The 24,346-nt window shown below is 41.6% G+C and overlaps 3 protein-coding genes across 6 annotated transcripts in view; 1 reads left to right on the plus strand and 2 right to left on the minus strand.

The window, feature by feature from the left end:
- The window catches only part of AP5M1 (adaptor related protein complex 5 subunit mu 1), a 60,083-nt gene extending 50,489 nt beyond the window's left edge, over positions 1–9,594 (minus strand). For all 4 annotated transcript variants that reach the window (XM_056547303.1, XM_056547297.1, XM_056547302.1 and 1 more), the window contains exon 1: positions 9,375–9,594. The gene's annotated coding sequence lies outside the window, so the exon portion shown is untranslated. The remainder of the gene's footprint in view (positions 1–9,374) is intronic.
- Positions 1–24,025, plus strand: part of EXOC5 (exocyst complex component 5) — a 52,474-nt gene extending 28,449 nt beyond the window's left edge. The window contains exons 8-18 of the mRNA XM_056547294.1: positions 3,635–3,679; positions 3,767–3,907; positions 14,109–14,191; positions 15,581–15,790; positions 15,899–16,046; positions 18,338–18,446; positions 20,467–20,587; positions 20,681–20,767; positions 20,973–21,081; positions 21,998–22,213; positions 23,464–24,025. Coding sequence (XP_056403269.1) covers positions 3,635–3,679; positions 3,767–3,907; positions 14,109–14,191; positions 15,581–15,790; positions 15,899–16,046; positions 18,338–18,446; positions 20,467–20,587; positions 20,681–20,767; positions 20,973–21,081; positions 21,998–22,213; positions 23,464–23,652 — 1,458 coding nt within the window. The 3' untranslated portion in view covers positions 23,653–24,025. The remainder of the gene's footprint in view (positions 1–3,634; positions 3,680–3,766; positions 3,908–14,108; positions 14,192–15,580; positions 15,791–15,898; positions 16,047–18,337; positions 18,447–20,466; positions 20,588–20,680; positions 20,768–20,972; positions 21,082–21,997; positions 22,214–23,463) is intronic.
- LOC130295945 (protein kinase C delta type-like) lies at positions 6,961–9,195 on the minus strand. The gene has a single exon (XM_056547305.1). The coding sequence runs from the start codon at positions 9,040–9,042 to the stop codon at positions 7,963–7,965; it is 1,080 nt and encodes a 359-aa protein (XP_056403280.1). The 5' UTR covers positions 9,043–9,195; the 3' UTR covers positions 6,961–7,962.
- Positions 24,026–24,346: the final 321 nt, after the last annotated feature.

The raw sequence follows: 24,346 nt of genomic DNA on the forward strand, positions 1-24,346 counted from the left end.
TCAGGCATCTTATCCCCCTATCCTTTGGATAGGGGATAAGATGTCTTAGCGCCGGAGTACCCCTTTAAGAAGTGTCGTTATGTAAGCGCCATCATTTTTTTAACTTTCTAATGCTGAAATTAAAGGGATTTTCCATGAACAGAAAAACACCACCACACTGGTCATCAGGTTCTTTGTGGTATTGCAACTTGGCACCATTTAATTCAATGAAACTGAGCTGCAGTGCCACACACAACCTGAGGACAGGGGTGGTGCTGTCTTTGTAATCCTTGATAATATCTTTTATTTGAAGATATTTGTTTGTTTATTTCTTGTTATTCCTACATATTCTCCAGTGCTTCACAGAGATTGGTCACATCAGTCTCTGTCTCCAGTGATACTCAGAGTATATCACCATATTGTGTCTCTGATGAACACTAGGGTCTATATCAGTATGTAGTATGAGTGGAAGCCTTGGCTTACATAGGAGAAATGAGGTCCCATAGCAAAGATCAAATTGGGCCTCTTATTATGGCATCTGATTCCGCTCCCCAGGACAGAAAGTTCTTTCTATGACCTTTAGGTCAATACCCCTGTCCCTTACTTCCTGACAATACAGTATCCCAGTAGCAAATAGAATGGTACCAACCAAGGCTGGGCCTACTTTTAACTTGGGCCTTACAGCATTTGCATGGTCTGTCTCTATATTACGCCCCTGGGGGAAGCCTAAGTACCTGGAGGAAACAAAAACAGTAATTTTATTAAAGGGTACCTTTCATCAAAAAAACTTTTGATATATTATAGACTAATGTATACAGAATAACTTTCCAATGCAGGAGTCCTAAAATCTCAAACTGCACCTGGAACACAGACAAACTTAGCACTGCTCACTGCCAGGGAGCAGTGCTGGGCTTGTCTGTGTCCCGGCTGCAGTCTCAGATTTAGGACTCCAGCATGACTCTGAAATCTATAAAAAAAAAAAAAAAAAAAAAGGACTGATAGGGAGACCCCTAGTGGTCATTTTTTCAAAGTGGAAAATTAAATAGAAAGAAGCATATTTTTTAATAACATGCTATTGGAAAGTTATTCTGCATATATTAGTCTATAATATATCAAAAGTTTTTTTTTAATGAAAGGTACCCTTTAATAGATACTTTAGTCACTTGGACGAGTATAGACAATGGAGGTAAAAGCAAAGGAGAAATATCCCAAGGCCCTTATACACATTAAAGTCAGTTGCACTTGAAGATTTTGGCAGGACAGCACCTTTATTTGTGTGGACACCTTCTGTAATTTGATGTTAGAGAAGGTAGGATTTGACATGTTTCAGTTCCTAATCCATTTGTTCTCTTCAGCAAAAAAAGCAAAAGCACAAACTAAAGAAAAAATGTTTGTAATGGGAGGTGCATAAAATGTAACTTTTAATTCACTAAATACACCAAAAATACACCACAAGTCAAAATGTCATCCCACACCATTAACATATATCAATGTTATTTACAACAAAACTACCCTATGTGTACAACAGTTCATAAAATACATTGTTTAACTAACAAACAAATGTTTCTGGATGGATGTCATGTAATATATATACAGTGATCCCTCAACTTACAATGGCCTCAACATACAATAGTTTCAACATACAATGGTCTTTTCTGGACCATTGTAACTTGAAACCAGACTCAACATACAATGCTACGGACAGTCCAGATCTGTGAAATGTGTCAATACCCGGAAGAACTGACCAATCAGAATGGACATTTTACTGGTAAAACCCCTGTATTACTGAAGTGCATTCACTGACTGGCTGGTAGCGCCCCCTACACTACAGGGAGGTGTTACATGTTCTGTACTCTTTACCTGTACCTGTGCCAGGGTTAGCTGCTCGTTTGAACACCAGGTGAGGGCGGCTCCATGTTACTTTTTTAGGACATTGGGTAAAACTTATCAAAACCTGTCCAGAGGAAAAACTGCCCATAGCAACCAATCAGATTTCTTCTTTCATTTTTAACAAGGCCTTTACAAAATGAAAGAAGGGATCTGATTGGTTGCTATAGGCAACTGGGCAACTTTTCCTCTGGACAGGTCTTGATAAATCTCCCACATTGTGTATCCTGTACAAAACCCTGAAGAAGCTCCTGTCCTCTACATAGACCAGCATTTCCCAACGAGGGTGCCTCCAGCTGTTGCAAAACTACAACTCCCAGCATGCTGGGAGTTGTAGTTTTGCAACAGCTGGAGACACCCTGGTTGAGAAACACTGACATAGACAGTGATTTACAGCTCCCAGCAGATCTTTCTTACTTTTATATGTAAGGATTTGCTTTTTCTATATTAGTTATCTACTTATTTTTCTTTAATCCTCACTTTTTCCTATTTTTGGATGACATTTTGGGGCTTCAGAACCAATTACCAGGTTTCCATACAATACAATGGTCTCAGCATACAATGGTCGTCCTGGAACCAATTAATATTGTAACTTGAGGGACCAGTGTGTGTGTGTGTATATAGATATAGATATAGATATAGATAGAGATAGATAGATAGATAGATATAGATAGAGATAGATATATATAGATAGAGGTAGATATATAGATATATAGATATATAGATATAGATAGATCAGGGCAGCACTCCAATAACGTGAAAAAGGTGAATTTATTCCATCAAAGCAATGTGCAAAACCGCTGCGATGTTTCGATCCTCTCCAGGATCTTTTTCAATCTTTTTCCTGGAGAGGATCGAAACGTCGCTGCTGTTTTGCACATTGCTTTGATGGAATAAATTCACCTTTTTCACGTTATTTGAGTGCTGCCCTGATCTTCTTTTTTTTATCTTTGGATTGATCGCTGGACTTGATCCTTTTACAGGTTGCCTGCACCTTTCTTTATATATTTTTTGCATTTTTAGTGTGCTGTTGTTTTTTGTTTTTTTGTATGTGTGTATATATATATATATATATATATATATATATATATATAAACCAAAAACAGGCGCAGCACTCCAAAAAACAGTGTGATTTAATATCTCATGTCAGCATTACAACGTTTCTACTCCTCCTGGAGCCATTTTCAAGCATGCTTGAAAATGGCTCCAGGAGGAGTTGAAACGTTGTAATGCTGACATGAGATATTAAATCACACTGTTTTTTGGAGTGCTGCGCCTGTTTTTGGTTTTTGTCTATGGAGGACTTTGATCGAGTCTTTTTTTTTGGACGCTGGCACCACCATTGTTTGCTGGACTAGATAAGTAGTGCTGCATTATTTTGGGACTATATATATATATATATATATATATATATATATATATATATATATATATATATATAAAGTAGTGCAGCACTCCATATAGTGAAAAAATAGTGGGTTTATTCCATCAATAAAAAAGTATCAGAAACTATGGGATAAATCTATGAACCCTGCAACATTATATAAGAAAAAGTATGCAAAGAGTCCCAGTGGATCCCCATATATCTCCTCATACATAAGCTAGTAGTCTATTGGACTTCAGAGCGAGTCTGGCGGCAGCTTTTTCCTCTTTTCCCATTGGCAACATATAGGTTGTTCCAAATTGATAACAACCAGGAGAATTGTGAATGCAGCTCAGTACCGCTTATTAATGTATTTCTAATTTTATCTGATTCTTCTTTCTACAGGGGTATTCCCATTGTGTGGACGTGTACATAAATCAGTGCCAGGAGGTAATGTGAGCCGTCTAACTTCATACATACGTGTATTTGGTCCTAAATGTTTTACGGCGATGTATATGATGGTTTGTCATATTTCAGGGGGCCTATATGAGGAATGACATATTTGAGGACTCAGCTCTGTTGTGCCAACGTGTGAACAAGGAAGTTGGGGACATTTTCAGTAATCCAGAAATAATTTTGGCCAAACTTATACAGAACATTTTTGAAGTCAAAATCCAGGTAGGTAAAACTAAGATTATTTAGCTATCATTATTTGAAAAACACCATTTTAGCAACTGGCTATAGATATCGAATAGCTGTGGTCTTTTGTAGGCAAACAGCACATGTTATGTCAATGAAGGTAAGTGACTGTCCACTAGGGCTGCATGATACATCGCAAAAGCAATCGAATCACGATTTTTGCTAATTGCGTTATAGCGATACGGCCCCCCTGGAAAGCTTGCGATTATCTGCTGGGGCTGGCTCCCATGTGCGGCTGCAGGCTGGGGCCAGCCAGAGCGGGGAAATACAAATTTTATAATACTAAATACTAACACTGAAAGTCAGTGTTTCCCAACCAGGGTGCCTCCAGCTGTTGCAAAACTACAACTCCCAGCATGCCCGGACAGCCAAAGGCTGTCCGGGCATGCTGGGAGTTGTAGTTTCACAACAGTTGGAGGCACCCTGGTAGAGAAACACTAAGCTAAGTAAGAGGCGCAAGGAGAAACATGAAAAAAAACCTTATGCTCACCTACTCCCGGTCCCTGCAGATGCCGTTCCCCTCCGGTGTCTCCTCTTTTGTATGTACAAGCAGAAAGACCTTTCCCTTTTTTGCCAATCGCTGCAGCGGTGTCATGTGTCAAACCAGTGATTGGCTGATAAGGAAATGTCTTTTTCGGCTGCAAACACACTAGGTTTCCCGGATCCGGCGATTTAAAAACCATCTGGGAAACCCAGTGTATTTGCAGTACAAAAGGCTACCTACCGTGGAGGGTGTCGGTGAAGAAAGTGACCATGTGTCGGGGGGGGGGGGTCAAAATGTGGCCATGGGGGAGAGAACTATATCACTAGGAGATGAGCGAACTTACAGTAAATTCGATTCGTCACGAACTTCTCGGCTCTGCAGTTGATGTCTTATCCTGCATAAATTATTTCAGCTTTCAGGTGCTCCGAAGGGCTGGAAAAGGTGGATACAGTCCTAGGAAAGAGTCTCCTAGGACTGTATCCACCTTTTCCAGCCCACGGGAGCACCTGAAAGCTGAACCAATTTATGCAGGATAAGTCATCAACTGCCGAGCCGAGAAGTTCGTGACAAATCGAATTTACTGTAAGTTCGCTCATCTCTAAATATGACCATGTTGGGGGTGGGGTGGATGTGACCTTGTTCAGAATGTGACCTTGAGAGGGGGGGGGGGGGGGAGAATGTGTTACCACAGAAATGGGGCATGGGGGGAGAATGTGATGAAGGGGGGGGGGGGGGGGGGTGATGTGTCCATGGTGGGGAAATTGTGACAGGAGGAGGGGCGGATGTGACAGGGGGGGGCTTATAGAAACTGAATGGGGGAGATGTTAAATGGGTGGATAGATGTGAAATGGGGGAGATCGGACATGAAATGGGGGATTTCACCATTTGTTTATTATATCCCATCGCATATCGAAATGCCAATATTTTTAGCCTGCAGTCGCACATTTTCCCCATATCGTGCAGCCCGACAGTCCACTCAGCTTATCTGTGGGGGAAACAGTGGGATTGAACAGGTTAAGAGTCATAGTGGCCATAGACAAAAAAAAAACAGCTTGCAGCGTTCATCCCTTTCTATGAATGAAAATGAACAAATTCCCATCCACATAGGTGAAACGTCTAGCACAGTGTGTCCCAACAAGTGTGCCTCCAGCTGTTTAATAAACGATAACTCCTATCATGCCTTTGGCTGTCCAGGCATACTGCAATTTTCAGTAGCTGGAGGCACACTGGCTAGAAAACACTGATCTAGCAGATACTTCACTTACCACATTTTAGAGGACAATCCGAGTGGATAGGGATTTTAAAAGCTTACCCACATACAGTCATGGCTGTAAATGTTGGCACCCCTGACATTTTTCAAGAAAATTAAGTATTTCTCACAGAAAAGGATTGCAGTAACACATGTTTTGCTATACACATGTTTATTCTATTTGTGTTTATTGGAACTAAACCAAAAAAGGGATGAAAAAAAAGCAAATTGGACATAATGTCACACCAAACTCCAAAAATGGGCTGGACAAAATCAAGCATGTTTCAAGCATGTGATGCTCCTATAAACTCACCTGGGGCATGTAACAGGTGAGGCCAATATAAAAATCACACCTGAAAGCAGATAAAAAGGAGAGAAGTTCACTTAGTATTTGCATTGTGTGTTTGTGTGTGCCACACTAAGCATGGACAACAGACAGAGGAGAAGAGAACTGTCTGAGGACTTGAGAAGCAAATTTGTGGAAAAATATCAACAATCTCAAGGATACAAGTCCATCTCCAGAGATCTACAGGGTGGGCCATTTCTATGGATACACCTTAATAAAATGGGAATGGTTGCTGATATTAACTTCCTGTTTGTGGCACATTAGTATATGTGAGGGGTGAAACTTTTCAAGATGGGTGGTGACCATGGCGGCCATTTTGAAGGCGGCCATTTTGAATCCAACTTTTGTTTTTTCAATAGGAAGAGGGTCATGTGACACATCAAACTTGTTGGGAATTTCACAAGAAAAACAATGATGTACTTGGTTTTAACGTAACTTTATTCTTTCATGAGTTATTTACAAGTTTCTGACCACTTATAAAATGTGTTCAATGTGCTGCCCATTGTGTTGGATTGTCAATGCAACCCTCTCCTCCCACTCTTCACACACTGATAGCAACACCGCAGGAGAAATGCTAGCACAGGCTTCCAGTATCCATATACACTGCTATATACTACTATATACACCGCAGGAGAAATGCTAGCACAGGCTTCCAGTATCCGTAGTTTCAGGTGCTGCAGAATGGGCAAAACTAAAATTGGAACAGGACCCTCAGTTTATGCAGAAGATTTTGTTCAGTGATGAGGAAACTTTTATGTGAATGGTGAAGTTAACAAACAAAACCACCGCTATTGGTCTGACACTAACCCACATTGGATAGATTCCTCCTAACATATAATAATGTGCCACAAACAGGAAGTTAATATCACCAACCATTGCCATTTTATTAAGATGTATCCATATTAATGGCCCACCCTGTAGATTTGCCTTTGTCCATAGTGCGCAACATTATCAAGAAGTTTGCAACCCATGGCACTGTAGCTAATCTCCCTGGGCGTGGACGGAAGAGAGATATTGATTAAAGCAGCCCCAAATAAGTTTCCAAAGATATTCAAGTTGTCCTGCAGGCTCAGGGAGCATCAATGTCGGCGCAAACTATCTGTCGAGATTTAAATTATATGAAACTCATGGCAGGAGGCTCAGGAGGACCCCACTGCTGACAAAGAGACTTAAAAAAGCAAGTCTACATTTTGCCAAAATGAACTTGAGTAAGCCACCCCTCATCTGTCCCTGACTCTACCTGACACTAACCCTACATTGTTTTCCCTAAACACCCCCCTTTGTACCTTTTCTCTTCTTCTCTTCTCACTTTGCAGTTCATGTGGAGGGAGGAAGGGTGCGTGGCCTCCTCCTCTATGCTGCAATCCCTCTATGCATGAGAACAGCACAGCCAGCAGCTCCTGAGTCTCCTCCTCTCAGTTTACTAAAGCATGTGTCTTACAGAAAGGAGGAGGATCGGAGCACAGAGTTGCCGTGTTGCTGTTGGAGCCCAATGACCTCTGCTGTGCTTGCTTGTCAGCCCAGCTGCACTGAGATTTCAGACTCGTGCCAGGACGGCATGAGTCCGAAATCTATGAGAAACAGACATGTAGGGAGACCCCTAGTGGTCATATGTTAGAATGAATAATAAATATATTTAAGTAAACATTTTAGATAATAACATGCAATTAGAAAGGAGACATTAATGAACAATATATTAAGTTTTTATGATAGGTACTCTTTAATATCCAGCACACTGATCACCGTATTGCCGTGCAGAGCGGTATCTTCTTTTCCTCAGTGAGCTGTTTGTCATTAATGTCTGTCAGTACCGGTATTGTCATCCACAGGTGCTTCCAGAGAAATAATCCACTTCTCCCAGCCCTTGGACAGTGAAGTTAGTGCCTTGCGGCCTCCAGGATGATGGCCTCGCCGATCTGTTATTTTCCCTGGTGGCAGGCATAGAATGTCAATTTTTAGCTGGGCATTGATGGTATGAACGGTGGTGGTAATTTCACTTCATCCAGTTTTGCCCAGTCAATGTCTCTAAAAAAGGGGTGTGATCTTATGCAGCCCTGATATCCCAGTCTTTCCTTTGGCTCTTCATTCAGCAGCTCCTTTAAAATGGCTTCAACACTGCTGTCAAGTTGATATTGTGACAGTTCAGAGATTTTGCACTTGAGGCGTTCTTGTCCTGTTGTTAACTGGAAGATAACTACCCCAAAGGAGTACCAATCTGCTGCAATGTTGTATACTTTTCTTGCGATAACCTCTGGGGCTACATATCCACGGGTTCCCGCATATCCTGTGATACCCTCTGTTTGTTTTAGGGCAAGGCCAAAGTCGCTGATGCGTAAGTGGCCAGTGCAGTCTATGAGAATGTTCTCCGGTTTTATGTCCCTGTGGATAAAGCCTTTGCCATGAAGAAACTGCAGGCCAGATGTAATTTCGGCTGCGTAGAATGTGGCATCGGCAGTAGGGAGACATCCTTTCTTTTTCAGGAGGCCATGTAGATCTCCCCCAGAGGCAAAGTCCATAAAAAAGCACCATTTTTTTTCAAATGGAATTGTCAAATAACAGTGTATTAAGAAAGGGCTACCTGCAGCAAGTTGTAAAACTTCTTTCTCTACATCAATCCTTCTTCTTGCCGATGCTGAGGAGCCTTCTTCCACAATTTTAACTGCTAGCGTCTTATTTAAGACTTCATCCTTGACTTTTAACACTTGTCCAAAGCCGCCCTTTCCGATATAAGACTCGTAGGTAAACCTACTCTTGGTGATGGTATCATTGCCTGCAGAGTAGTCACCGCTTGGTCCTGGTCTGGGCTCTTTGTCCTGTACTTCAGCCTGTGATCCACATTTTCGGATCTTCTTGGCTGGTCCATCCAGGCTGTTATCTGGCCTTTTCCTTTTTCTTCCACCGTCCTTTATGTCCAGACGTGGCTTCTTTTTCAGGGGCTCTGATGGTGATAGCTCCTCTCTACGCCTTTTTCTCCCTCCCTTTGAATTCAGGGCTTCTTGGTGGTGATTTGAAGACCCCATATTCCAAAAACGCATAAAAAATGCTCAGCCGTACAATAGCACGTGTGCTCTCAACACCCTCCAAAAGAACACTGAGCGGGTGTCCAGGATCACAGATGTGATGTCATAAGAGAACATAGCGATGACAGTGGACTGGTAGACTAGTATGACCATGTTGATATCAGTATATAGGGGGGAATTTATCAAGGCTTGAATTGCAGTATTTGGCATTAAAAAGTCAACATTTTTAGCGCAGGTTTCATTTTGGTAATATAAGTAAATAAATAAAAATTCGCTCAAAAATAGCCACTTTTTTATGCCCGTTTCCTGGTGTAAGCATTAATAAATTCCCCCAGTAATAAGATTACCATGACTGGGCTTCTGCATAAGCTTCAGTGTCATCTTCTTAAACCAATGGATATTGGGAGGATCAACAGCTTCTAAGTCAATGGCCTAAAACTGTGGCCCTCCAGATGTTGCCAAACTTCCATCCCCAGCATGCCCTGACAGCCGTTGAAGTTTTGCAATATCTGGAGGGCCACAGTTTGAGACCACTGATCTAAGTGAATGTCAGTATTACTGGTTATTACAGTATTACTAGTTGCAGGCCAGGTCCGACAGTTACTGACTGGTAACCGGCATGCGCTCATCCACCAGCATCAGTGGGATCATCCATTGTACATTTTTCATATTCTCCAAGTAATAGATGTATACCAAACAGAACATATCTTCCTGTAACACCAAATGTTGCGTTTTTTTTATTGCCAGAAAAACTGTGATTAGACATGCCTACATAAAACCTAATTTCTAATAGTTATCGGGGTAAAACGTATACAAAAAAAACTCACACTATAAAGTACCCTATTGCCTAACCTAACAGGGTCATTTATTTACATAGCATGTATGAATCAAGAAAATGCCCCTTCTCCTTAATGATAGCGTTATAGTTATTGCCCCAATATCGCTTGACATGAACAATCTGTAATCGTACCGTGGTGCCTCACTGTCCCTGCTCTCTCTAAGCTTGCCCTGTATGTATATAAGTATCAGAGTACACTCACCCTAGATAAGGGACTCACCCTGATTGTGTTTCACGTGACTCGGGCCCCTGCCCTAAAAAGGGCGACCTTTAGTTTCTCTGGCACATACCCCTAGCCTCAGATCCCCCTAAAATATAAATAGTTTAGGGAAAAAGTGCTACAAATAGACAAGGTGTTTCAAATAGGTAAATTGTATAGATTTAAAGGGGTACTCCCCTGGAAAACATTGTATTTGAAATAAACTGGTGCCAGAAAGTTAAAAAGATTTGTAAATTACTTCTATTAAAAAATCCAGATCCTTCCAGTGTTTACCAGCTGCTGTATAATACACAGGAAGTTCTTTTCTTTTTGAATTTCCTTTTTGCTTGACCACAGTGCTCTCTGCTGACACCTCGGTCCATTTTAGGAACTGTCCATAGTAGGAGCAAATCCCCATAGCAAACCTATCCTGCTCTGGATAGTTCCTGACATGGACAGAGGTGTCAGCAGAGAGCACTGTGGTCAGGTAGAAAGGAAATAAATAAATAAAAAGAACTTCCTGTGTATTATACTACAGCTGATAAGTAATGGAAGAATTGGGATTTTTTTTTTATAGAAGTCAGTTACAAATCTGTTTATTTTTTTCTGGCACTAGTTGATTTAAAAGAAATAGTTTTACCTTTTAAGGGGTTCCACTGCTAGATATCTTATCCCCTATCCAAAGTTTAGGAGATAAGATGTCTGATCGCAGGGGTCCCACTGCTGGGACCCCTGCGATCTCCTGGAGCATCCAGCCTTCTGAACAAGTTCTGAACGAGTTTCGGCAACAGAGGTGTTGATGTCACGACCACGTCCCTTGTGACTTCATGCTACACCCCCTCCCAGGTCTATAGGAGGAGACATAACCCCTGCAATCAGACATCTTATCCCCTAGTACCGGATACAAAAATAGAACGAATGTCTTCCAAAAACAGCACTACACCTTTTTGCAGATTGTGTGTGGTATTACAACTTAGTCCATTTATTCCAGTGGAACAGATATGATGCAAAAAGTGGAAGGACTAAAAAGGTAGAAAAACAACAATATAGAGGTCTAGTGGAATAAATTATGAATACTATTAGCCTATAAACAAAGAAAATACAACTAAGGAGACCATTAGGACATTATGAAAAAACTTGTATCATCTTTATTAAGGTATATTGAAAAAATACAATAAAACAATGTAGTACCACATAAACAGTATGGCAAAAAATAGAAAAAAGGGTGCGTAATGGAAAAACTGGTAATGTCTGGGCTTGTGTATAAGTACATTAGGAAAGCATAATAAATCCTGGTGGTGAAACACGTCAGAGGTGCCAATAATTTTGTCCAGACCATTTTTGGAGTTTGGTGACATTATGTCCAATTAGCTTTTTTTCCTTCCTTTTTTGGTTTAGTTCCAATACACTCAAAGGGAATAAATATGTGTATAGCAAAACATGTGTTACTGCAATCCTTTTATGTGAGAAATACTTCATTTTCTCGAAAAATGCCATGGGTGCCAACATTTACGGCCATGAATGTATGTGTGTGTGTATATATATATATATATATATATATATATATATATATATATATATATATGTATATTTATATGTCAGTGCTCAGATCATACGCCACACACTGCATCAAATTGGTCTTTGATACAGGTTGTTCACTCACTGCTTTTCATTGTAGCTCAGTGTCATTTCTTCTGTGTTGAAACATGAAAAGTTAATTTATCTTGTTGCTAGGATGGTTATTCCTTTTCTACGCCATAAAGGTAGTCCGTTGTAGTATGAGTAGTGGTTTCTCCCAACCAATATCACCGCCCCCCCATCATGCTATGAGAGTGAATCAAGGCTGAATATTCGTGACATTGGGCAGAAAAAGTGTGAGAAAACATTGCTCATACAGCAGCAACCCTGTCTCTATTGCGCAGAAAAAGAATAACCACATTAGAAATATGATTAATATATCCTGAACGGCTGCATTTATTTTTACCCGATAAGATCATTAGAAATGGCATCACCTGCTCTATCTACCTGTATATTCAGGTTAGTGTGGTTGACCCTGCTGTCAGATTCCCTTTAAAAATGTATATAGATGAAAACTGCCAGAATCCTGCCTCTTTAAACAAAAAATTATAAAAAGCCTAAAGTTACATGCACCCTAAAATAGTACCAATATAAACAAAAAATTATCCTAAAAGTAAACAAGCACCTCCATCGAAGACAAGCTGAAAAGAGTTATAACTATAGTCCAGAGATTAAAACAGTCGGCGCTGCTACCATGTGTAAAACGTTTCTTGTGCACTGCAGCCTACACCTAAAAATCACTTTTCCCAAAATGCTTTGCGTAATGCTCAATCTGGATATTAGACTTGAGTCCATATACACAAGAAAATACGGTAAGACAGCACTCACTTTTTCAAAGCAATACACCCATTTATTTCACGTGTTGGTACTCAGATACAGGTAATGGCCAACGGGCCGTTTCATGCTGTAATGCGCTTCCTCATGACCAAGGTCATGAGGAAGCGCATCACAGTGTGAAACGGCCCGTTGGCCATTACATGTATCTGAGTCCCAGCATGTGAAATAAACAAATGAGCTATAGCTGTCAAAATATTTGCCACAGCAAAACCAGATTTATTTTTACAAGTGTGTGTGTGCAAAAGTAATAGTGTCATAATAAGGCAGTCATAGAATAAAGGTAAGGTGATATGTATGCTACACTGGGAATAGTGTGAATTACTGTTTTGTTTTTTCTTTTCTTTTCTCCCAGACAGTACTAATAAAATTAATCTACCGTATTTTTCGCCGTATAAGATGCACTTTTTCTTCCCCAAAACTGGGGGGGAAAAGTTGGTGCGTCTTATACGGCGAATACACACCTATCGGGTCGGTCCCTGTGGCCATCAACGGCCGGGACCCGCGGCTAATACAGGACATCACTGATTGCGGTGATGCCCTGTATTAACCCTTCAGACGCGGCGATTAAAGCTGACCGCCGCATCTGAAGAGAAAGTGACAGTAACCCAGCTGTTCGGGACCACCGCAGTGAAATTGCGGCGTCCCGAACAGCTTACAGGACAACGGGAGGGACCTTATCTGCCTCCTCGGTGTCTGCTCCGTGCCGGGATCCCCTGCATGGCCGGCGCTCTCCTTCGACGTCATCATGTCGTCGCACATGCCGTCCCGTCATCCAATAGGAGCGGCGTGCGTAGCGACGTGATGACGGAGATGGAGATCGTGGACCCCGGGGAAGAAGACGTCCGGAGCGTCGGGGACACCCCGGGGACGTGGCGACAGCGAGGGAGCGACATCCAGGGCAGCGGTGATGAGTCCGGAGCGGCGGGGACACGTGAGTATTACCTCCTAGCCAGTGGTCTTCAACCTGCGGACCTCCAGATGTTGCAAAACTACAACTCCCAGCATGCTGGGAGTTGTAGTTTTGCAACATCCGGAGGTCCGCAGGTTGAAGATCACTGTTGGGTGCAGAATCATTTTTTTCTAGAGTTTGCACCTTTAAAATTGGGTGCGTCTCATATGCCGGTGCGTCCTATAGGGCGAAAAAAACGGTATTAGTGGTATGCAATCCAAAATGGCGCTATTGAAAAATGCCTATCTTCCCACTTAAACAAGCCCTCATAGGTCTTTATGGACAGAATCATAAAATGAGATCTCTGAAATAGAGAATTAAAAAAAATATATATAAAATATATAGTTTATATGTTTTTTTTTGTATAGTTTCAAAATCCCCTATTGGAGCGAACTGTGGTCGGTATGGGGCGAGGATGCACTTTTCCCCTTGCTCCCAGTATAGCATTTACCTGTCTGATATCATTCTCAGAATTGGCTTTCTAGCAGTTACATTGTATCCCTAGCAGCCTGATACCATATAAGATTAGGATTGGCTTATTTACATTGAGATGAAAAGAAAAGCTAAGCATTCATAATGTTGTTTACATGCGCTGTGACCAATTGTACAGGACACACATAATCTGCTCTTTTACGCAGTCTGCTAAGATTCTGCCTTTCTGTCCCCAAATTTGACTCTAGAATTTTGTGAAAGAGCATTTGGAAGAATGCAGAAAATCAGATGCAGAACAATATCTGAAGAATCTCTATGATCTGTACACAAGGTGAAATTGATTTATTTGGAAAATGTATTTTGAGCAATGTACAGATTCTGTGGAGGGAGGGGGGTGTTTGTCTAAGTAAAAGCTGCAGGCGGAAAACTCTGGAATTGTCTGGGAAAATATAATTACTTTGAACTTTTGATGTGCTTGTTTGTATTTCTGGAGGTAGATTTGGAGTTAGCATTTTTCTGTCCTTTGGGGTTCAGGGTCTTACATTTGCATAGAAAATAGACATTGGGCTTGTGTATTAACCCTTTGACATCAACAATCTGAATGTTTATGTAGCAGAATCTTAAAAGGGTTGTATCTTGAAGCCAGCCCCTGACTACTCCAACCCCAAAGGGGCACTGCAGTGGAAAGCAATAGTTTAAAAAAAAAAACTAGTGTCAGAAAGTTAAACAGATTTGTAAACGACTTCTATTTAAAAATCTTAATCCTTCCAGTACTTATCAGCTACTGTATGCTCCAGAGAAAGTTCTTTTCTTCTTGAAATAATTTTTATGTCTGACCACAGTGCTCTCCGCTGACACCTCTGTCCATGTTAGGAACTGTATAGAACAGGAGAGGTTTGCTATGGGGAATTGGACAGTTCCTGACATGGACAGTGGTGTCAGTAGAGAGCACTGTGGTCAGGAAAAAATAAAAATAAAAAAAGAACTTCCTGTGGAGCATACAGCAGCTAAGTACTGTAAGGGTTAACATTTTTAAATAGAAGTAATTTACAAATCTGGCAGTAGAAAGACAAAAGCCAGTGGTAAAAGTAACTTCACCTTTATTTCATCCAAGTTAAAACATCGACATGGAGTGGTCTCAGGAAAATTGGTAGTGAGAAAATACTCAGGAAACGCTCGGCATGACGCATTTCAGGTCATGTGACCTTTCATCAGATGCATGCTCAGGGCTGGCCCAATGCATGGGTCCCAGTGGGAGTCATAGGTCCCATTTTATTTTTGTATTATTACCACATCATGTTAATCACATGATGGGGTTCTGGAACCATGGCCCCACCGGGTCCCATGGTAGGGCCGGCCCTGGCAACACCTCCTGTTTAGACCTATGTGTCACCATGGTTACAGACTGCAAACCACCTCGGTGTAGTCTGATCCTGAAGTCTTGTTACTATTCCAGTCTGCACCTTGCTAACCTTCAGACATTAGAAAATTGGTAGATGGATGGCACTAAAACACAGAATCGGACTATTCATGTGTTTTTACCGGTTCACCATTGTTATATTTTTTTGAGAAATCCAGAAGTAGATCCAGAAGAAAGAAGTAAAGTCTTTCCTCTGTATTCCCAATTCCTTTTGGATCCACTCCTGGCCTTGTCCCAAAAACTATGAAAAAAGTTGCCTTTAAAATTCTCCTTAAATGTCTTCTTTAATTTTCTTTACAGAACTACTAACCTTTCTAGTAGACTTATGGAATTCAATCTAGGAACAGATAAGCAGACTTTCTTGTCCAAGTTGATCAAATCAATTTTTATTACCTACTTGGAGAACTATATTGATGTAGAAATTGGTTATTTAAGAAGTCGGAGTTCAGTGATCTTACAGCGGTATTATGATTCCAAGAACCATCAGAAGAGACCCATTGGAGGTGGCGGGTGAGTGTCTGAATCACACATTTAGACTGCAGTATAATCCATTTCAGCAGCAGAAGTCTTGGATGTATAACGCAATCTTATGTATTACTCTCTTGTGTTCTCTGACAGAATTCAAGACCTTAAGGAAAGGATTAGACAACGCACCAATTTGCCTCTAGGCCCTAGCATAGAAACTCATGGTGAGACGTTTTTGGCACAAGAAGTGGTGGCTAACCTCTTACAAGAAACCAAACATGCTTTTGAGAGATGCCATAAGGTACCGTATTTTTTGCCCTATAGGACGCACCGGCGTATAAGACGCACCCAATTTTTAGGGGCAAAATCTAAAAAAATAAAGATTTTGAACCCAATAGTGGTCTTCAACCTGCGGACCTCCAGATGTTGCAAAACTACAACTCCCAGCATGCCCGGACAGCCGTTGGCTGTCCGGGCATGCTGGGAGTTGTAGTTTTGCAACATCTGGAGGTCCGCAGATTGAAGACCACTGCAGGAGATGGTAATACTCACGTGTCCCCGCCGCTCCGGACCCGTCACCGCTGCCCTGGATGTCGCTCCATCGCTGTCGCCATGTCCCCGTCGCTCCGGAACGTCTCTGCTGCCGGCCGGGTATCCGCGCTCTCAGTCGCCGCCATCACGTCGTTACGCACGCCGACGCACGTACGTGACGACGTGATGACGAGGAAGGAGAGCGCCGGCCATACAGGGGATCCCTGAACGGAGAAGACACCGAGGAGGCAGGTAAGGTCCCCCCCGGTGTCCTGTAAGCACTAACCCGGCTATTCAGTCAGGCTGTTCGGGACCGCCGCGGTGAAATCGCGGCGGTCCCGTACAGCCTGACTGAACAGCCGGGTTAGTGTTACTTTCTCTTCAGACGCGGCGGTCAGCTTTGATCGCCGCATCTGAAGGGTTAATACAGGGCATCACCGCGATCGGTGATGTCCTGTATTAGCCGCGGGTCCCGGCCGTTGATGGCTGCAGGGACCGCCGCAATAGGGGTGTATTCGTCGTATAAGACGCACCGACTTTTCCCCCCCAGTTTTGGGGAAGAAAAAGTGCGTCTTATACGGCGAAAAATACGGTAAATCCCCTAAAGATAACCATTACCCTTTAGACTTTCTTTGAATTACTTGTGGGATTCATTTGGGAAGTTTTCAACTGTCTCATCCTTTTATTTTTGGGAAGAGAAGCTGCTACCAGAGACGTGCAAGTTCCACGGAGTATGCAAATGTATAGGGGAATTGGGAGAGCGAGCTCATATCTGTCCAAGCTAATGGGTTCCGATGTAGTAGTTTGATCAGTATTTTCAGCCAAAACACAGAAAAATGTGAATATAATAGTATATTAAAGATACCATTATAGTTTTTGTCTGTGTGTGCTTCACTCCTGGTTTTGGAGGGACCGTTTCTTACAAGCAACCTGGATACCTTACCGGACTTACCTTCGTCTTTTCACCTATATGTGGTCCTTGCTCTCCTAAAAGCACAAGTGTGCTCTTGATGGGGGTTCCCCTTTAGGCTATGTTCACATGCCAGAATTTCCTCTATGTCACCATGCAAAAGCCATTGCACACTAGTAATTTGAGTCAGATTCTAAGCAGAATTTTCCCTCCTGGTTTACGCCCCTTGGACTTCACATGGTGATCTTCTCAGAAACTAACTATACTTTATAATTTCTTAGTAAGGGAAAAAAGCTTATCAATAGATCTAAACCTCCCCTCTCAGAACACTTCAGACTCATTCAGGTGTTTTCTAACCTACACTCTTTACTGCCCCCTACTGCTCTACTTGATCCGTCTTTCTTTGAAAACTTAGCCCTTTACTCCCCTCTTTGTCCTGGCTCTCTCTCCCTTCTATACTCTGCCATTATCTAGCCACCCAAAGTATAAGGAATTGCCATTTATGACGCAAGAATGGAAATGGGATCATCAAGTTAGCTTGCCCTTCTTGTCTTGGCACGCCTGCTGTACACAGCTGAGTAAAGACAGGTGTTTCTAGTTGAGACTGCATGCATCTGCCCGACTACATTCCATATACCCATTGGTTTCACCTTTGTTTTCAGGGTTGTTCTGAGGTGTGTTCTATGTCTTGCATATGGTGGCACAAAGCAGCTGCTGACACGTCACCTCCATATATCTCTATGGGAGTGCCGGAGATAGCTGAACGACTCTCCCATAGAGATATTTGGAGAGGGCGTATTGGCTGCCGCTTCATGCGGGGTCGACACGCCCTTTTACCAGGGAGAGCAGAGGGGCCCCATGGAGGAGATCTGACTGCTGGGACTCCCCGCGATCTAAAACGTATCCCCTATCCTGCGGATAGGGAATACATTTTTATGCATGACATATCTCCTTTAATAGAGCAGAATAAAGCAGTTGTCATAACTCCATTCCGCTTGTGTTATTAGTTCCTGTTCCAGGTGGGACTACGTATTATGTTAATTTAAGTAGTTGTGGTATAATACTATATGTATCTTCCACTGTTTGCTCTTTAATGTGCATCTAGCTATCCATATAAAATATGCTAATCACTTTCTTTTGTACATTTTTAGCTCTCTGATCCATCTGACCTCCCAAAGAATGCATTTAGAATATTTTCAATACTTGTCGATTACTTATGTGTTGAACACATTGATTATGCCTTGGAAATAGGATTAGCAGGTAAAGTTTTTATTATTATTATTATTTTAAAAGTACCTGTCACCAAAGTAAACTTCTCTAAACTAACTCAGGCTATGTTCCCTAACTACTCCTACCACTCCTTCCACCCTTAAAAAAAAAAAATTCAAAGCTTTAAAAAGCTGTGTATCTTACCTTTCTTCTTGCTCACATCTCCCAGCAGGAGAAAGTGGGTGTTTCCCAGCAGGCATGGCATAACTGAAGCCTGTTGGGGGATCACTTCCGCCCTCACATGGTTGCAGTGCTGTAATGAATAGAAGACCTCAGGCTCTATGCAGCTTTCAATGAGGCTCTGTGTAGCTGACAATCAAGCTCCGTGCAGAGAAAAACTTCCTGAGTTTGGTCTACTGCCAGGCCGGGAGGAGACCAAATTCACTGTATTAATTGTGGCAGGGAACAGAACAGAGCCACCTAGCGACTGTTTTTTCTATAACATTGTAAACATATTTATGTTGATAATTTTAAAAGCAAGTGAATGGGAAAGAGTCTGCTAATTACACAAGGTACACTATATTAAAAGTTTTATTTGGTGACAGGTACTCTTTAATATTTGAATATTGAACAGTGCCACACTTGTTTTGTCTGGTATTGCAACTCTGCTCTATTGAAGTGAATGTAACATAGCTGCAAGATCTTATATAACCCTGGGTCATACCCTTCAATAAAATGATTATTTTACTCCTCTTAAGACAGTGGCTGTGGTCTGGTCGGTGGTTTCTGGGCGCCTTCCTCACCCGGCAGTTTCTCCCCGAGCACCCCTGTGGGGTAATCCTCATTTGGAACACCTACAGGAGTTGAAGGCAGCCGGGTTCGGGAGTTTGCTATGAACTTGTTTGGGGATGACTGTGTCTTTCCTTCATTTGCTGACATGCGGAGCCGTTTTAATGCCCCTCAGGATGCCCATTTTTTGGTATCTACAATTGAGACATGCGGTTTCTGCCCAGTTTGGCTCCCTGGAAGTTACTCATGCATTTAATGATGTGGAGTTGCTCCTGGGAACCACTGACCTGTCTAAGCCTCTTACTCAAGCATATGCCTTACTGCAATCGGTGGGTCTGGATCCGTTTTCTCTGGCATATTTGAAATGGGTGGGAGATATTTCTGAGCTTTCAGAGGAGATGTGTAAGGAGGTGGTTAAGACATATTCTCCCATGGTGGTTAGTTCATTGAGACATTCTTATCCAGTCCCAGTTTATTCTTCGTTTGTATTTTACGCCTGTTAAGTTGCATCGTATTGGGTTCTCGGGGTCTGATGTATGTTTCTGGTGTGGAGGGATAGAGGCACTTTTTTGCATGCGGTGTGGAATTGCTCTTGTGTTGTGCCTTTCTGGAGAGACGTAATGCAATTCTTGTCGGATCATCTGGAATTTCCCTTTGTGCTGTCACCAGAGGTCTGTTTGTTAGGAGTTATGAATGGATTGGTATTGGGCTCTTATAGGCACATTTTAATTTTACTTTTGTTTTGTTTGCGTATAGTTATTGTTATGGCCTGGAAAGATGTGTCCTCTCTGCCTGTTTCCCGGTAGATTGCATTATTGAATAAATATGTTCCCCTTTATCATGCCCTCTATGTGAGTCATAAGTGACCCAAAAAATTTGACAAGGTGTGAGTGCCATGGATGATGTTAGATGTATCTACGGATCCTCCGACACATGGGGCCTCCCAGTCTTAGAGAAGGTGAAGTGATGAGAGGTGAGCTCCTAGGATGATTCCTGGTGTGTGTGTGTGTGTGTGTGTGTTTGTTTCTCTGCGGTGGTTGTTGTTGGGTATTTCTCCCCTGGGTGAACCATACCCTCCTAATTTTTTTGTTCTGTGGTCTAATTATGATGGGTTTCTCCCATTGGTTTTCCATGCTTCCTGTGTTATTGACCATCCTTATATTTTGGAGTTGGGGTGTGCTCAACTGGGGGGAATGGTTGGTTTATGTATGTTGTGTTCTTTATTTGAAAATTCATAAATAAACATAAAAACAAAAAAAAATTATTATTTTCACTATTCCAGCAATCCCTTCTCCTGATTCTCGAAATGCCAACCTGTATTTCCTGGATGTTGTACATCAAGCCAACACTATTTTTCATTTATTCGATAAGCATATAAATGATCATCTCATGCCTTTAGTAAGGTAAGGTCTTTTATGTTCATGACATACAGGAAATACTGATAAAGTTGTTCATAAATTTGAACGCCCGCCATCTGTATTTGTTTTCTTTTATAGCTCTTCTCCAAAACTGACAGAATGTCTGCAGAAAAAGAAAGAGATCATTGAACAAATGGAAGTGAAGCTGGACACTGGTATTGACAGGTTAGCAGATAGCATTTCTAAGGCGATCGTACAGAGGTCACCTGTAGTCTGGCATCTTATGTATTGTAAGCTCCACACAGCTGGTATACCGGAAAGTTGATATGTGGCTCTGCAGTACTGCAGAAGGGTTTCTTCAAGTTGTAATAATCTGTCTGCTGGTTGCTTTTATTAATATGTATATATTTATTTTTTTATCCATTGGCAGGACACTAAATTGTACAGTCGGACAGATGAAGCAAATATTGGCTGCTGAGCAGAAAAAGACGGATTTCAAACCAGAGGATGAAAATCATGATTTAATTCAATACACAAGTGTAAGATTATTATTTTTTTTTTTTTTTAAGAGTACCTGTCACCAAACTAAACGTTTAATATATTATTTCTATTGTAATTATTAGACACTTTGCTATTTACTTTCTGTAAAAATTCTCAACCTTTATATGTTTTTAATGAGATTGAAAAAACGGCCACTAGGTGGCTCTGTTCTGTTCCCTGCGCAAGTCAAACAGTTAGCTTGGTCTCCTCCAAGCCTGGCTGGGGAACGCCCACTTTCTACTGCCGGGAGCTCACACAATTTGAGCAAGGGGAAAGGTATGATGCAGAGCTTTTTAAAGCTCTGAGTTTTTTTTTCAAGGGCAGGAGGGGTGTTAGGAGTAGTTAGGGCATATAATCTGAGTTAGTTTAGAAAATATGGTTTGATGACAGGTACTCTAAGATATTTTACAGGCTTGCATTGCTTTAGATCTGCAAAGAGTTTTGACAGTCTTTTACAGAAGGGTAGAGTCACGTGTGCAGTATTTTGCTGTGTATTGTCTGCAGCTGATTTTCTTGACTTTAATTGACTTTAATTGATAGGAAAATATGCAGCAGCAAAAATGGCACGTGTGACCCTATCCTAAAAGGTGTATTACCATATCAGTAATAGAGGCCATTGCACCCTCCCCCCGAATCAATAGTGCCACTAATGCCCACAAGCTTTTACTGGTATCTCACACTTCATACACAGTAAGTATATAAGAGTAATGTTGTGTCTAAGAGATTATTATATTAAATGAGTTGTTTGGTGAAGCACAACTAAAGGGCATAAATGTCTGATTGCTGGGACCCCCCACAGTGCTTACAATGGGACCCCGGCTTCTCACAGAGAACATGTGCGAACAACTGCTTTAATGTTTGTTCAAAAACCAAACATTTGTCTTACATTTATTTTGGTGTGTACCTCATATGTAGGCTTGTGCCAAAGTTTGCCTTTACATTCGTAAGCAAGTGGAAAAGATCCGTGTTTCAATGGATGGAAAGAATGTGGACACAGTCTTGATGGAACTTGGGGTGCGTTTTCATCGCCTCATAAATGACCATCTGCAGCAGTTTTCTTACAGCTTAATGGGTGGCATGATGGCTATCTGCGATGTTGCAGAATATAGGAAGTGTGCCAAAGACTTTAAGGTATGTAGTAAGCTATAATGTAATTTATTTTTTTTCTTAGCGATAACCCTTACTACCGGACTACTTCTATAATGAGGAAAGTCTATATTTTAAAGAGATATCCTTAACTCACAATGTACGCCTAGGATATGCCATCACTATATGGTCAGTGGGCTTCCGACCTCATTTGAAGCTGAGCTATGGTTCCCTGCAGAGCGGGTGACCTCACATCTCCGTGCATGGAAAGGGCTGCAGTGATGCATATTCCTAACAATATGCTTTATGATTATCACCTTATGAAGTGAAAATAACCTTTTAAACTTTTAACTGCAATTTTAGCCCAGCTTGAGCCTACTTATACTTTATATTTTGTCAAACAACCTTCTGAGAAAAAAAGGAAACAGAGTCATGTTGCAATATAACCTATAATAGATTTCAGGGGAGAGTCGGCAGGTCCCCATACACAGGCCATAGACCAATCTGGTGGAAATTGACAGGCAGGTTTAAGGAACTTTTTAACGTGGGTCTCGCCCTCTTTCTGCCATGTGACCTATGTGTTGTGTTTCTGGGATGGTATACACTAAGTCACCCTACAAAAAACATCAAAATCCTTGAGTTGTTCTTAACTTGCTAAAAATAGTTTTCAGCCACTTAGAGTCCAACGAATTGTCAGAACTTCTAAGGTCTAACGGGTTGATATCTTGATGACTACATCTGCACGCTGCTGGATTCTTTATTTCCCAGATAGGATGCCATGCCAGTTTCACTGATTGTCTGTTACCTACGTTGTGTCTTCCTGATCCTCACAGCTACTGCTGTGTAAACTAGAAGTCACTTTCCCTATTGACCCCTATGAGACTCACTTTAAGTGTCTCTTCCACATCCACTTTACCCTTGCAGTTTTGTAATTTAGGGCACCTGCCAGTGCAAAATGCATTCTATGTATTCCCTGTACTATTGCAGTTTTATTTTAAAGGGGTATTCCGGTACCGCCCGGACAATCACTGGCCATTATGGTATGCCTTCTCAGTCAGTGATTGGCTGGGCAGGCCGGTCCTGCTTGGACTAGCAGGGGACCAGAAGTCCCTGAAACAGGGGCTGCGGAAGAACAGAGATAGGTAAGTATCACTTTTTTCTTATTCTTACAACAGCCCCAGCAAACTATAAATTAAAAATGATTTGTATGTTGTTAGAGCACGTTTGTAGGATGGTCTTGTAGGACTGTTTTTCTTATGAGGTCCATTCATTACTGTTGTCTTTCCTCGTTGCAGATTCCTCTTGTGCTGCAGCTTTTTGATACTCTGCACTCCCTCTGCAACCTTTTGGTGGTGGCCCCAGAAAACTTGAAGCAGGTGTGTTCTGGAGAGCAGCTTGCCAGCCTGGATAAGAATATTCTCCATTCCTTTGTGCAGCTGAGAGCTGACTACAGGTCATCCCGCCTTGGCCGACACTTCAACTGAATGGTTGACTGCTGAGAAGATGTGTTCAAGCTGATGCTAAGCCTTAGCTAGAGAATCACACTGGATCCACTCCCCGATACATGGACGTTTCTTTATTCCTTTGAGTGCAGTGACTGCCTTTAGTGCAGCCATGTTTAATATGTTGCTCTTCCTGCTTCAATCCACCTAAGAAAATGTGTTTCCCAGGAAGATGCTAGATGTGTATTCTCTGTGTTACTGGTAACACAAGGCCACCACTCCAACCTGTATATACCTTCAGAAAGAACTGCTGTCACAATGGGACTTGTCAGATCATCTTATTTTTTAAGAGACAATATTCCTTATTTGAAAATGGTAAAAGGTTCAGTGATAAGAAATAAAAAGTTCAGCTCCTTGTTCTGTCCTGTCACATAAGTTTAATTTCTAATGTTACCAAGTGGCTCCTATTTTGAGCTTGGATTTGGATAACGCCCTACCTATGAACTCTCCGTAAAGGGGTTTTTCTCCTATTGCCAACACTTCACTTGGATCTCCCTCTTTTAGTTCAAGCCAGGAACCCCATTAAAGGGGTTATCCAGGAAAAAAAAAACTTTATATATATCAACTGGCTCCAGAAAGTTAAACAGATTTGTAAATGACTTCTATTAGAAAATCTTAATCCTTTCAGTACTTATGAGCTGCTGAAGTTGAGTTGTTATTTTCTGTCTAAGTGCTC

This window comes from Hyla sarda, chromosome 11 (assembly GCF_029499605.1).
Source record: "Hyla sarda isolate aHylSar1 chromosome 11, aHylSar1.hap1, whole genome shotgun sequence".
NCBI lineage: Eukaryota > Metazoa > Chordata > Amphibia > Anura > Hylidae > Hyla > Hyla sarda.